The sequence below is a fragment of the Equus caballus genome, chromosome 11, assembly GCF_041296265.1.
Source record: "Equus caballus isolate H_3958 breed thoroughbred chromosome 11, TB-T2T, whole genome shotgun sequence".
Taxonomy (NCBI): domain Eukaryota; kingdom Metazoa; phylum Chordata; class Mammalia; order Perissodactyla; family Equidae; genus Equus; species Equus caballus.
In genome coordinates, this window is record NC_091694.1 from 14101001 (window position 1) to 14114072 (window position 13072).

At 40.4% G+C, this 13072-nt stretch overlaps 1 protein-coding gene across 35 annotated transcripts in view; it reads right to left on the reverse strand.

The window, feature by feature from the left end:
* The window catches only part of HELZ (helicase with zinc finger), a 176829-nt gene that overhangs the window by 62635 nt on the left and 101122 nt on the right, over positions 1 to 13072 (reverse strand). For all 35 annotated transcript variants that reach the window (XM_023651614.2, XM_023651612.2, XM_070225659.1 and 32 more), the window contains 2 exon segments: positions 5045 to 5228; positions 3043 to 3271 (listed from right to left, as the gene is read on the reverse strand). In XM_023651614.2, coding sequence (XP_023507382.2) covers positions 3043 to 3271; positions 5045 to 5228 — 413 coding nt within the window.

Below are 13072 nucleotides of genomic sequence, written 5' to 3' on the forward strand. Positions count from 1 at the left end.
ACCTCGGGCAGTAACTTAAACTCTCTGAGTCAGGCTGCCCATTCAAAATACAAACAAAACACCCACATTGCAGGGTTGTTGGGATGACTGAACTAGACAAAGTGTGCAAAGCCCTTGACCAAGCACCTGGCACAGAGAAAGCTGTTGATAAACAGCAGCTACTATATTAATATTTGTTGGTTTAGTAAGCGGGGGGGGGGGGGAGAAGTTCACTACATTCATTTCAAGTTAATGAAAATTTCTATTTAAAAATACTTTACAGCAAAAAACATATAACTGGTTTCCCTCTAAACAGTTACAGTATACACAGTAATTATTCCTTGAAACTTTGATCAATATTTGGAAATATCATCTTACTTTTTAGTAAATATTGAATGAGGGGGGAAGTCCTGATTAACTTAAACTACAAAGAATTCATTCTTCCATTATCATAGTACCTAAGATTCACATTGTGTCCTCCAGGTTTACTTGTATTGTGAGATTAAATTAATTTCTAATAAAACTAGAAAAATTAAAGCATAAATATCCATATGCCTCAACTACCAGCTCTTAGGTCGCAGCCATGACTAAACTAGCCCACATAACAGAGAACATTCCTGTTTAGTTACAGATCACAGGATTTTTCTCTCCCTACACAATATATTCACCTCTCTGAAAATATTTTGCTCAGCTTATAAACTAATTTGCAGTCCTTGACACATCCCAGCTGCGTAGCAAGAAATAAGCAACCAGTAGACCTGACTTCCAGTTAAAAATTAGCCCTGGATAATTCTGACAGCATGACTTTAGGAAGAATTATTCACCTATTTGCTCTGAGACAGTAATGATTTATGTCAGAGAAGGGGTGAAAAATGCTGATCTCATGCAATTCACAGTATAATATGACTCTATAGAAAGGTGTAATGGTTTAAAAAAAATAGTCATGTTGGTAAATGCTTGAAATTATTTATAAGGAGAATTCAAAATGAATGTGGCTCAAGACTATTGTATACCTATTTACTCCCCCAACAGTTTCTGGTTGTTTTTAATACATGTCCTATTTTATACATGTGTTTTAATGTATTAAATTCTAATCAAACTGTATGCATTTTCACATTTATCAAATGACAAATATAAACAAAAATGGTAAAACATCACAGCAATATTCGAACCAAATACACTTTCAATGAATAATAAAGTAACTAAAGTCAAATTCTCAGAAGAGAAGCCAAATTAATATACTTAATTTTATACATTTGTATCTTGGAATTAATATATTCACTTCCCTAATTTTTTGTCATTAGTGGCTAAAAATGAATGGAACTCTATTTTAAAAATATGAAATAAAGATATTTTACAACAGAATTGTTTAGCTAGACATGAATAAGTCACAGACCATTCAAATTCTGGGGTTTTCTTTAAATAAAAGGTTATTTTTCATAATGTAATCATAAATTAAAACTCTACTTGATTCCTTTGTTAATGGCTTTCCCCATAAAGGATATTAACTTCTTTTGAAGTCTTAAACTCTACTACATGCAGCTTATTCTTAGAGATCCCAAATCATCTTCCTTCCCATAGAATACTTTTTTTACTGCTAAAACAGGAAAATAGACAATATAATGCTGCCACATCTATATTGCAACAGAAAACCTGGTTTAAAGAAGGCCACTCCTGGGGCCAGCCCAGTGGCATAGTGGTTAATTCGTGCACTCGGCTTCAGCAGCCCAGGGTTTGCAGATTCAGATCCTGGGTGCAGACCTAGCAGCACTCATCAGGCCACGCTGTGCTGGTATCCCACATAAAACAGACGAAGATTGGCACAGATGTTAGCTCGGGGCCAATCTTCCTCACAAAAAAAACAAGGAGGAGGAGGAGGAGGAGGAAGGAGGCCACTCTTAACCGCTTTGTCTACGTTAAGTCTAACATCCAAAAGAAATTAAAACCTAAGGCATATTTGAGACTGTCTACATCTCTTTCTACTATTCTAAACTCACTTTGACAGGTACTAGAATATTCATAAAATTTTAGGTAATCCCTAGTGTATTTCTTTTTCATAAAAGGATATTATAAATTTTTGTTAATTTTTTTTGTTAATGCTAACATAGTTTTTCAATACTGCAAAGGCCAAGTCTTATATTACTGCCTTCATAGTTAAAAATACTATTAACTGGTATAAATCAGAATTATATAAAGAGAAATTTTTTATGTTGATATTTTAACATTTTAGTAGAAATAGTTCCTTATCATTACAATCTAAGGAATATTAACAATACTATCCAACGACAAGTAACAACCACATCCAATCCCCCTCATTTTAAGATCCTCTGGATTAACAAGACACAAAGAATTATTTACATTGAGAAGCCTTGAGAGAAAATGAGCAGAGAAAGAAATTCATCAAAAATGAGCTAAAACAATAGTGAAGGAAAAAAGCGAAACATCAATGTAAAATTTAGTCTCCATCAAGGATCCGTACACATGCAAAGCCCCCTCCAGGATCCCTGCACTAGCTGTTCCCTCTTCCTGGAGTACTTTTTCCCCAGGTGTCGGCCTGCCTCACTCCCTCACCTCCAAAGTCAGCTTCTCAGCGAGGCCTACTCTGACCACATTACGTCCAACCACAAACCAGCCCCCCCCATCACTCCTAATTCCCCTTAATGTTCATTTCTTTTTCATTGAACTTACCACATAACATACTACACAGTACTTTTATTTTGTTGATTCTCAGTCTTCCTCTCCTCCCCAATAAACTGTGAGCCCCACAAAGGCAGAGACTGCTGTCTATTTTGTTCACTGATGTATCCTCAGTGGCTAGAAGAGTGCTTAGAACATTGTGGGCACTCAGGAAATATCTGTTGAATGATGACTGAATGAATGAATATACAATTATGTATAGGCTGAATAGACACAAAGCAACATATTTTTACGTTTCCACTGGATATCAGGGAAGAGGACACCTGATTTTAATCAGCCAAGAGGTCATGTAAATAAACGTATACACAGGGATGCAAATTACTCTATATTTTCCCCTCAATGTCTCAATCAGTAACACATAATTACCTGCATCTTCCAATAGAGCACAGAGCAATGGGATCACCCACCACAGCAACCAGAGATTGTGCTCTTGTGATGGCAGTATTGAGAAGTTTGTAGTTAGATAAAAAACCATAATCTAAGTCCTCTGTGGAATCTTCCAGCAGTTGCTCTTTCTTTTTAATTGGTGTCTGTTTATGTTTACAAGTATGCCTTGTACGTACTGTGCTAAGAAACAAAACTCTGAATTGCTTTCCTATAAAAAATAAAAGACGATTATTATTCTGAACCACTGATATAATAAAAGCATTTCATTTTTTTAAATGTTATTGCTAAATAACAGATGTTGGTGAGGATGTGCTGAAATTGGAACTCTTGTGCACTGCAGGTGGGAATATAAAATGGTATGTAAAACACTATGGAAAATAGTATGGCTGTTCCTCAAAAAATTCAGCATAGAATTAACACATGATGCAGCAATTCCACTTTTGGGTAAGAAACTTCCCAATTTCCCCAAAGAAATGAAAGCAAGAACTCAAACAGATATTTGTACACTCAAAAGAGCATTATTCACAATGGCCAAAAGGTAGAAGCATCCCAAGGGTCCATCAACAGATGAACAGATAAACAAAACGTGGTATATACATACAATGGAGTGTTATACAGTCTTAAAAAAGGAAAGAAATTCTGACACATGCTACAACATGGACGAACCTTGAAGACATTATGCTAAGTGAAACAAGTCAGTCAAAAAAGGACAAATACTGTATGACTGAAGTTATATGAGGTCCCTAAAATAGAATGGTGGTTGCCATGGGCTGTGGGGAGAGAAGAGGTGGAATGCAAACTTAGTGTTTGATGGGTACAGAGTTTCAGTTTTATAAGATGAAAAGAGCTCTGGAGACAGACAGTGGTGATGGTTACACAACAATGTAAACGCACATAAAGACACTGAACTGTGGAATTTTATGTGTTTGTAAACTAAAACGGTAAATTTTATTAAAATTTTTAAAAAATATTACTGCTGGAACCAACCTTAGTAATTATCTATTCCAACGTCCCACTCAATACAAGGCCACTTCCTGGAAACAGGGTCATCTAGCTTCTCACCGAACAAGGCAGACACGGCTGACCTTACAGAGCCTAGTTTGCGCATTTTTTTAAATGCTCTTTCTTATAGTAACACATCTACTCCCTCATTCTATGACAAGTCTCCAAATATGTGAATACAGTTTTAATGTCAATATTTAGTCGTCTGTTCTCTAGGCCAAACAACCCCAGTTCTCTCAACCATTCCTGGCTCCCATGTGGCAGTTTCCAGACTGCCAACTATCCTAGGTCTCCTCTGGGGCTTTTTAGTTTACTAATATTCCAACATACACACCCAAATACTGCATGACCTGAACCACCCATTGGCTGGCGGAGCTATTTTTGTCCCATGATCTAGAGATTGTATTACTCTTACTGTTGTTTATGACTATGAAACCTAAGACTGTAGTGGGCGTTTTTTTAGCACTCATATCATTCTGTTGCTTCATATATTTAAAAGCACAAATTTTATAGCAACTAATTACATGAAGACAATTTAAAAGACTCGATAACTATTCACTTCAGAAAATCTATACATAAAATACAAGCTATCCCTTTAAAAATGCATTTAAACAAAATTTGCTTGACAGGTACAAGTTTTTAAAAATCCCTATGAAAAAATTAGTCCTCGGATACAGTATAACAACAGTAGGAGCTCTATCTACTGTGACTGTAACTATAGCATACAGATAGTGTGTATGGCATTTACACAATTACGGTCACTGAGAAGTCCATTTGTTCATACTTCTTTTATTTGGATATAAAAATTTAATAAACATGTAAATGAGCCTAACCTTTAATTGCCTAATTTGGCATTAAAAAATTTCATATGAAATGAATACATAATTAATTGTCCAGAAAAGAGATCTTGAGAATTAAAAATCAAATGAGCACATGCTTAAAACATCTGAACAACTTATTCATTTCAATTAATACTCACCTTGAACGTTCAGCACCCTTTCTACATTAACATCAGATAATCTCTTTTTTCGAAGTTCAGCACGTATCCTAAACACTTGATCAGCATACGGAGTCACCACACCAATACTGCCATCATCTAACTTCCCCCACGCTACTGGCCACTTCCTTCTTAACTCTTCCACACGTTCTACCACTTCAAATACCTTTAATCAAACACAGATACATATTAAAGTTATACATTGTTTGGAGAAAAGAATATGGTAACTGAAAAAGATGTATAAAGGATTCTATTTCAGCAAATGTCATTTAAAAATTACCTCTAAATAGGAATAACGCTTTGCTAATATGAACACAGTGAGAAAAAATTATTTACATTTCAAACAGTAAAATTCTACAATAACACACACAGTGAAAACTTGAAATTCAGAGACAATGTAACTGGCCATTGGCTCTGACCCTTCACCCAGCCACCATTCTTAAAGGGGACAGGTTCAGTGAAGTTCAGGTGTGGGGAGAAGGACAGGGCTGGGGCCATGAAACTGGTAGCCCCACCTAGGGAACAGAGACACAAGTCCCCACATTCCCAGCATTTCTCAGTTCACTCTCTCAGGATCAGGTCAATGAAACTAACCAATCAACTAGAAGATTCCTAGAGTCAGTGCCACCATTAAGCTTCAGCAGTACAAGGTCTAGCACTCCTCCCTGCCCCTACTCAGATAACCAAGCAGAGCAGCCAACAGCTGGTATTGAACCATAGCTGCAACTAGGACAAATGTGAATCAGAGAAACAGACTTTCAGAACTCACTGCCTTCTAGTTGTACAAGTTTGCCCAAGCCATTTCATCAACCTTGGAATAAAGTAACACCATATTTTACCCAACTGAATTTTTTGGACCACACTTACTGGATTATAGTAGGGCTTTTAGTGTAGTTCGATCTATTTTAATTCAATCAATTGATCAAATAGTTTCAACACTTGGCATAGTGGAGGATACGATGATTAATAAAACAGGTTCCTTGCCTGCTAAGAGATTACTGTATATTTAGAAAACAGATTCCTAATAAGAAATCGTTTTATATATATATATATATATATATATTATATACAAGACAAGCTCAATAGAGGGTCAGGAAAGAATCAAGGGGCATAGAAAGGAAGGAGAAATTTTTTTTAAATTCTTCAAATACATTATTTATTTATTTACCACTTATTAATAATATCTACTTAAATTTACATTAAATATACTTAATAAAATTTGCCAGTGTTTATTCCTTTAAAGCATTTGAGGATTATTGGCTAGGATGCAGTTCCCACTTACAGATACAAATTCAATAAATGATAGAGGTATAGACTACAGTCACCCTATTGTTATAATAATATAATAGGAAGTGCACCAAATATATAGACTGTTCAAGGATTCTGAAGAGCCAACTGGACTGAAAACATGGTGCTCTCACTATAAGGAACAAGCAAGGTGGGTGGGAGTCTACTGCAAGAAGGAATAAGAAAAAAGCTGTCTTTATCCATTTAGTTCGTTACGGGGTAGATGAAAGTTGGGGAGACACTTCTGCTGCCTACCCCACACACACAGACCTCCTACCACTAAGCAACACCTAACCATTTTTCCACTTCATCCCTCCGTTTACACCCTTGTATTCTAGGCAGCATAAAACTGTAGTCAAAATACACAGACTTGGAATGGTGGTATAAGGAGCTTGGGGAAACCTCTCTCCCAGACAGACATCTATTAAGCTGGTCAAAATTAGCAAACAGTCCCTCAAAGTCTCTGGAGATTGATCAATGAGCTTACAAGAAACTGAGAAGTATTTCTTCAATAAAATCTTCAGAAACTCAATAAGAAGAGTGAGAGGCTAGGGCAATTAATCTAGAGACAGCACCCATCACCCCACAGCTCTGTCTTATGGGACTATTTTAGCAACTGAGAGGCAGTTCCCATACCCCCAGCTCCAGGGGTGAAAGAGCTATTCCAGGTGGTTGTGGCAGCTGGTGAACATCAGAGATCCCATTTTCCACAGCAACATGCTGCAGAAGGCCTACACTGAGCAGTTAGCAGCAGCTGGGTGGTGCCTGTTCCCCTACGCTCATCTCCTGCTACATAGGGAGGATCTGAGTGGGTCAGTGGGTAAAGAGCATAGTCTCCTTTTCCCACACAGAAGGTATTACAGGAGAGCTGATCCAGTGGGATTGGCAGCTGACAATCGCCATGTTCCCCAGCTTCCCAGCAGAGTCAGCAGACAACGAATATCAGCAGATCCCACCCTCCCCAGCTCTGAACTGCAAAAGATCCACACTGGGTGGTGTAGCAGCTGGATGGCAGCATAGATTCTACACATATATATGACACACACAGAGCTCTTGCTCCATAGGGGTGAGGCGGGTGGGACAGCTGGTGAAGAGCCAGTTCCACATCCTCCCACAGCAACTGCTCCGTAATTTCTGTCCCAAGAGGGTCAGAGTAAGCTCTACAAACTGGCAACACCCTGCCTGTGCTAAGGGGCCCAACTTCATTTGGATCATACCATAGACCAGTTTATGCTTCAGGGAGAGGAAAAGTAAAGTAACTGAAATGAAAAATTCACTATAGGATCTCAAAAGCAGATTTGAGCTGGGGCTGGCCCCATGGCCCAGTGGTTAAGTTCAGTGCATTCCACTTCAGTGGCCCAGGTTCGGTTCCCGGGCATGGACATACAGCACTCATTGGTGGTCATGCTGCGGCAGCAACCCACATACAAAACAGAGGAAGACTGGCACAGATGTTAGCTCAAGGTGAATCCTCCTCAAGCAAAAGGGGGAAGATTGGCAACAGATGTTAGCTCAGGGCAAATCTTCCTCAGCAAAAAAAAGGAGATTTGAGCTGGCAGAAGAACAAATAAGCAAACATGAAGATAGAGATCATGCACCCTAAAGAACAGAGGAAAAAAAAAGAACAGTCTCAAAGAAATGTGAAACTTAAGCTCACCAACATACATATAATGGGAGAACCTGAAGAAGAGACAGGAGCAGAAAAAAATTCAAAGAAACAAAGGCTAAAAATTTTCCAAATTTGATCAAAAACATTAATCTACACACAGCAAGCTCAGTAAGCTCAGTGAACTTCAAGTAAAATAAATGCAAGGAGATTCACACCCAGACACATCAGAGTCAATATGCTGGAAGTCAAAGACAAAAATAAAATCTTGAAAACAGCAAGATAAAAACTCGTCACTTACAAAGGTCCTCCAGTAAGATTAGCAGATAACTTCTCGTCAGAAACAATGAAGGCAACAAAGCAGTAAGAAAGCATATTTCAACATGCTGAAAGAAGTACCTCAACCAAAAATCTAATGACCAGCAAAACTACCTTTCAAAACTGAACGCAAAATAAAGACATTCCCAGATAAATGAAAACTGAAAGAATTCCTTACTAGCAGACCTGTCCTAAAGTACCTACTAAAGGAAGCTCTTCAGGCTGAAAGCAAGTGACACCACATAGTAATTCAAATCCACACAAAGCACATTACTAAAGGTAATTATGTGATTAATTATAAAAGACAGTATAACAGCATATTTCTTCTCTTTTCCCCTCAACTGATTTAAAGAGCAATTGTATGAAACAACACGGAGTATATAACTATTGTTAGGCTACAACATACAGATGTAATATGTTTGACGATAGCAGCACAAAGGAAACTGACACCAGATGGTAACTCGAATCCACAGAAAGAAGTGAAGAGGATCAGAAATCGTAAATAAGATGGTTAATATAGCAAACTCTATAAATATGTAGTTGCCTGCCCTTTCTTCTCTCAGAATCCTTAAAGGGCATAAAATTACATATAGTAATAATTATAGCAATGTACTGTTGAGTTGTTATACATATAGGTATAACATGAGTGACAATAATAGCACACGGAGAGAGGGAACAGAGATATGCAGGAGTAAAGTTTCTATATTTCATTGGAATTAAGTCAGTATAAATCTGATGTAGATTCTCATAAGATAAGATAGATACTTCAGGGGCTGGCCCCGTGGCAGAGTGGTTAAGTTCGTGCGCTCTGCTTTGGTGGCCCAGTGTTTGGCTAGTTCGAATCCTGAGCGCGGACATGGCACCACTCATCAAGTTATGCTGAGGTGGCATCCCACAGGCCACAAGTGGAAGGACTCACAACTAAAAATACACAACTATGTACCAGGGGGTTTGGGGAGAAAAAAGAAAAATAAAATCTTAAAAAAAAAAAAAGATACATACTATAAGCCCTAGAGAAACCACTAAGAAAACAACTGAAAAATATACAGTTGATAAACAATTAAAGAAATTGAAATGTGACACTAGAAAAGACGCACTGAAGGCAAACAGAGGCAGTAAAGGAGAAACAAAGGTTCAAAAAACACCAGAGAGGAGCCAGCCCCATGGCCGACTGCTTAAAGTTCCACACACTCCACTTCGGCGGCCCAGGTTCAGATCCTGGGCGCAGACTGGTTCTACTCGTCGGCCATGCTGTGGAGGTAACCCATGTACAAAACGGATGAGGACTAGCAATGGATGCTAGCTCAGGGCAAATCTTCCTCACCAAAAAAGAAAACAAAACACACAAGAATCAAAAAGCAAAGGGCAGAGGGAAATGCAACCATATCAATAATAACATTAAATGTGAATGAATTAAACAATCCAATCAAAAGGCAGTTATTTTCAGACTAGATTTAAAATTAAAAAACATAACAAACAGGATGTAACGATCTAGTCTACTATATAACTATATAGGAGATAGTTTACATTCAAAGATACAAATAGAACGAAAGTAAAAGGACAGAAAAAGATACACCCTGCAGATAGCAACCATAAGTTAGCTGGAGTGGCTATACTAACACCAGACAAATCCACTTAAAATCAAAAAGATGTTACCAGAGATAAACAAGGACATTTTACAATGATAAAAAGGTCAATCCCCCAGGAAGACCTAACAATACAAACATACAGGAAACTAACTAGACAGTCCCATTATATATGAGACAAAAACCATGTTCTCCTCTATGCCATAGGCTCCATCGAGCCTGGCGGACTCATTTTCCATGTCCGTACAACTCTGTCTACCTCTCACTTATCTTATTTTCTTATGATCATTTGTTTCCCTAGCTCCTCCCCTCAGACTGAATTTCTTAAGGTTAAGAATCATGTCTTGGTGCTTAGTATTTAAATTCTGATTTTTTTCCCCAACTTGGCATTATATTGAGACCACTTCATTACTGTGGGATACGAATTCAGTCAGAATCAAGGAAAAAAAGGATGATCTGCGATCACTCTCTTTCATTCTACCATTTCAAGTATGTGAAAGAAGACTCAAGTCAGGTGATACACAAACACATGATATAAAATTTTTAAAATGTGAGGAAGATCCAAGATGGCGCCGTGAGTAGTCCTCTTTGTCTCTCCCCCTTCGAGTCTACAATTATTTGGACACTTATCGCTTGACAAAGGATATCCAGACAGCATCTCAGGACGTCTGAGATACCCACGCAACTATGCATCGGAAGGCGGACAGACTTTCCTCCGGGAGGATGTGGAAATAGGTGAAAACTCTCCGACCCCGACCGAGCAGCCTAGTACCCGCAAGCGGCTTTCTTCCAACGGACGCCCCCAGAGGATCTACACACATCTAGGGCAGGAGCGAGCACACAACAGAGGAGCGACGGTGGAAACAGGTGACCAGAACCCTACCTAAACCCCCCGCAATTACTCCTAAACGCAGAGGGAAACTTTGGAGTTGCACACCTGAGCCCGCGGGGAGAGTCTCCCCCCGCCATTGGTGGGGAGACCCCGCCTGGTGTTCGCGGCGCCCGGAGGGTCCCAGAGAGAGTTGCTGAGGGTACGGAGGTCTCCCAGCTGCCGTTGCCCGCCCCGTGGAAGTAGTGATTGCCGGAGATCTCGGAGAGGACCGGGGCTGGGGGAAGTTTCAAAGGCCGGCTCTGCAACCCAGAGGGGAAGCTCCGGAGTTCTGCCCGGGCAGCAGACAAAACTCTCTGTCTGCCATTAGCGAAGGGGCCACGCCTAGCACTCAACTCCGGGAAAGCCCCGGAGAGAATCCCAGAGGGCGGGGCGACCCCCAGCTGCCGTTGCCCACCCCGTGGGACTACGGATTGCCGGAGATCTCGGAGAGGACTGGGGCTGGGGGAAGTTTCAAAGGCCGGCTCTGCGACCTGGAGGGGAAGCTCCGGAGTTCCGCCCGGGCAGCAGACAAAACTCTCCATCTGCCATTAGAAGAGGGGCCACGCCCAGCATTCAGGGCTCCCGGGAGAGGCCCGGAGAGAAGCCCAGAGGGCGGGGCGACCCCCAGCTGCCGTTGCCCGCCCCGTGGGACTAGGGATTGCCGGAGATCTCGGAGAGGACTGGGGCTGGAGAGAGTTCCAGAGACCCAGCTTAGTAGCCTAGGGGGAAACCCTACAGGCTCACAGCAGCCTTAGGGAAAGCCTCTGCACAGCACCAGTAGAAGGCACCCAGCCACCAGCCACAAGGCTGGAAGACCCCAGGGCAAAAGCAGCATAGCTAGGTGAACTAACCACAGACTGTAGAAGATGCCAACAGCTCTCCTGCGACCCATAGAGGACAAGCGAGATTTGGTGGGTGCCGACAGCAACGGAGCGACAAATATAAGTGATCCCACCCCTGGCCACTGGAAAAGCCCATAACACCGTTGCAGACCCCAAGGAAGGAGGACATCTAGGTGGGCTGCAACAGTAGGCACCAGCAGCCTGAAGCCCCCCTGTGACGGCCCCCACGGCAGAGGAGGGAATCCAAAGGGCCACTGTGGCTACGAGGAGGGGCCCAGGCCCAGTTAGCAAATGCAGACAGGGTTCCTGGTTGGTGCAGTATAAACAGCTGCTCCCCCACTGCAGCAGCTGAAACAAGTGAAAGGAGCAACTAAACTCTATCTCCATGAGGAGGCACAAATCAACAACATCAAGCAATATGAAAAAATACATTAAATCTCCAGAACAGAAAGAAAGTAACAAATACACAGAAAACAATCCCAAAGAAAATGAGATATATAACCTAAATGATGATGACTTCAAAACAGCCATCATTAAAATTCTCAATGAGTTAAGAGAGAATTCTGACCGACAACTCAACGAGTTCAGGAGCTATGTCACAAAAGAGTTTGATACGATAAAGAAGAACCAAACAGAAATATTGGAAATGAAGAAAACAATAGAGGAGATTAAGAAAAATCTAGATGCTCTGAACAGTAGGGCTGACAATATGGAGGAAAGAATTAGCAATTTGGAAGATGGCAATATAGAATTGCTGCAGGCAGAGGAGGAGAGAGAAGCAAGACTAAAAAGAAATGAAGAAACTCTCCGAGAATTATCAGACACAATTAGGAGATGCAACGTAAGGATTATAGGTATACCAGAGGGAGAAGAGAAGGAGAAAGGGGCAGAAAGCCTATTCAAAGAAATAATGGCTGAGAACTTCCCAAATCTGGTGAGAGAGATGGATCTTCAGGTGACAGAAGCCAATAGATCTCCAAACTTTATCAATGCAAGAAGACCAACTCCACGGCATATAGTAGTGAAGCTAGCAAAAGTCAACGAAAAGGAGAAAATACTAAGGGCAGCCAGGCAAAAGAAACTAACCTACAAAGGAACCCCCATCAGGCTATCAGCAGATTTCTCAGCAGAAACTTTACAGGCTAGAAGAGAGTGGAATGATATATTCAAAAATCTGAAGGACAAAAATCTACAGCCGAGAATTCTCTACCCAGCGAAAATATCCTTCAAATACGATGGAGAAATAAAAACTTTCCCAGATAAACAAAAATTAAGGGAGTTCATTGCCACAAAACCTCCTCTTCAGGAAATCCTCAGGAAAACCCTCATTCCTGAAAAATCCAAAAAAGGAAAGTGGCTACAAAACCAAGAGCAGAGGAGATAAGTAGAACGACAACAACAGAGAGTAGCAGCTCTACATCAGAACAGATTAAACCACGGGACGAGAAACAAAGGAAATTGAAGAAAACCGGAAAACAAGACACAAAATGGTAGTGGTAG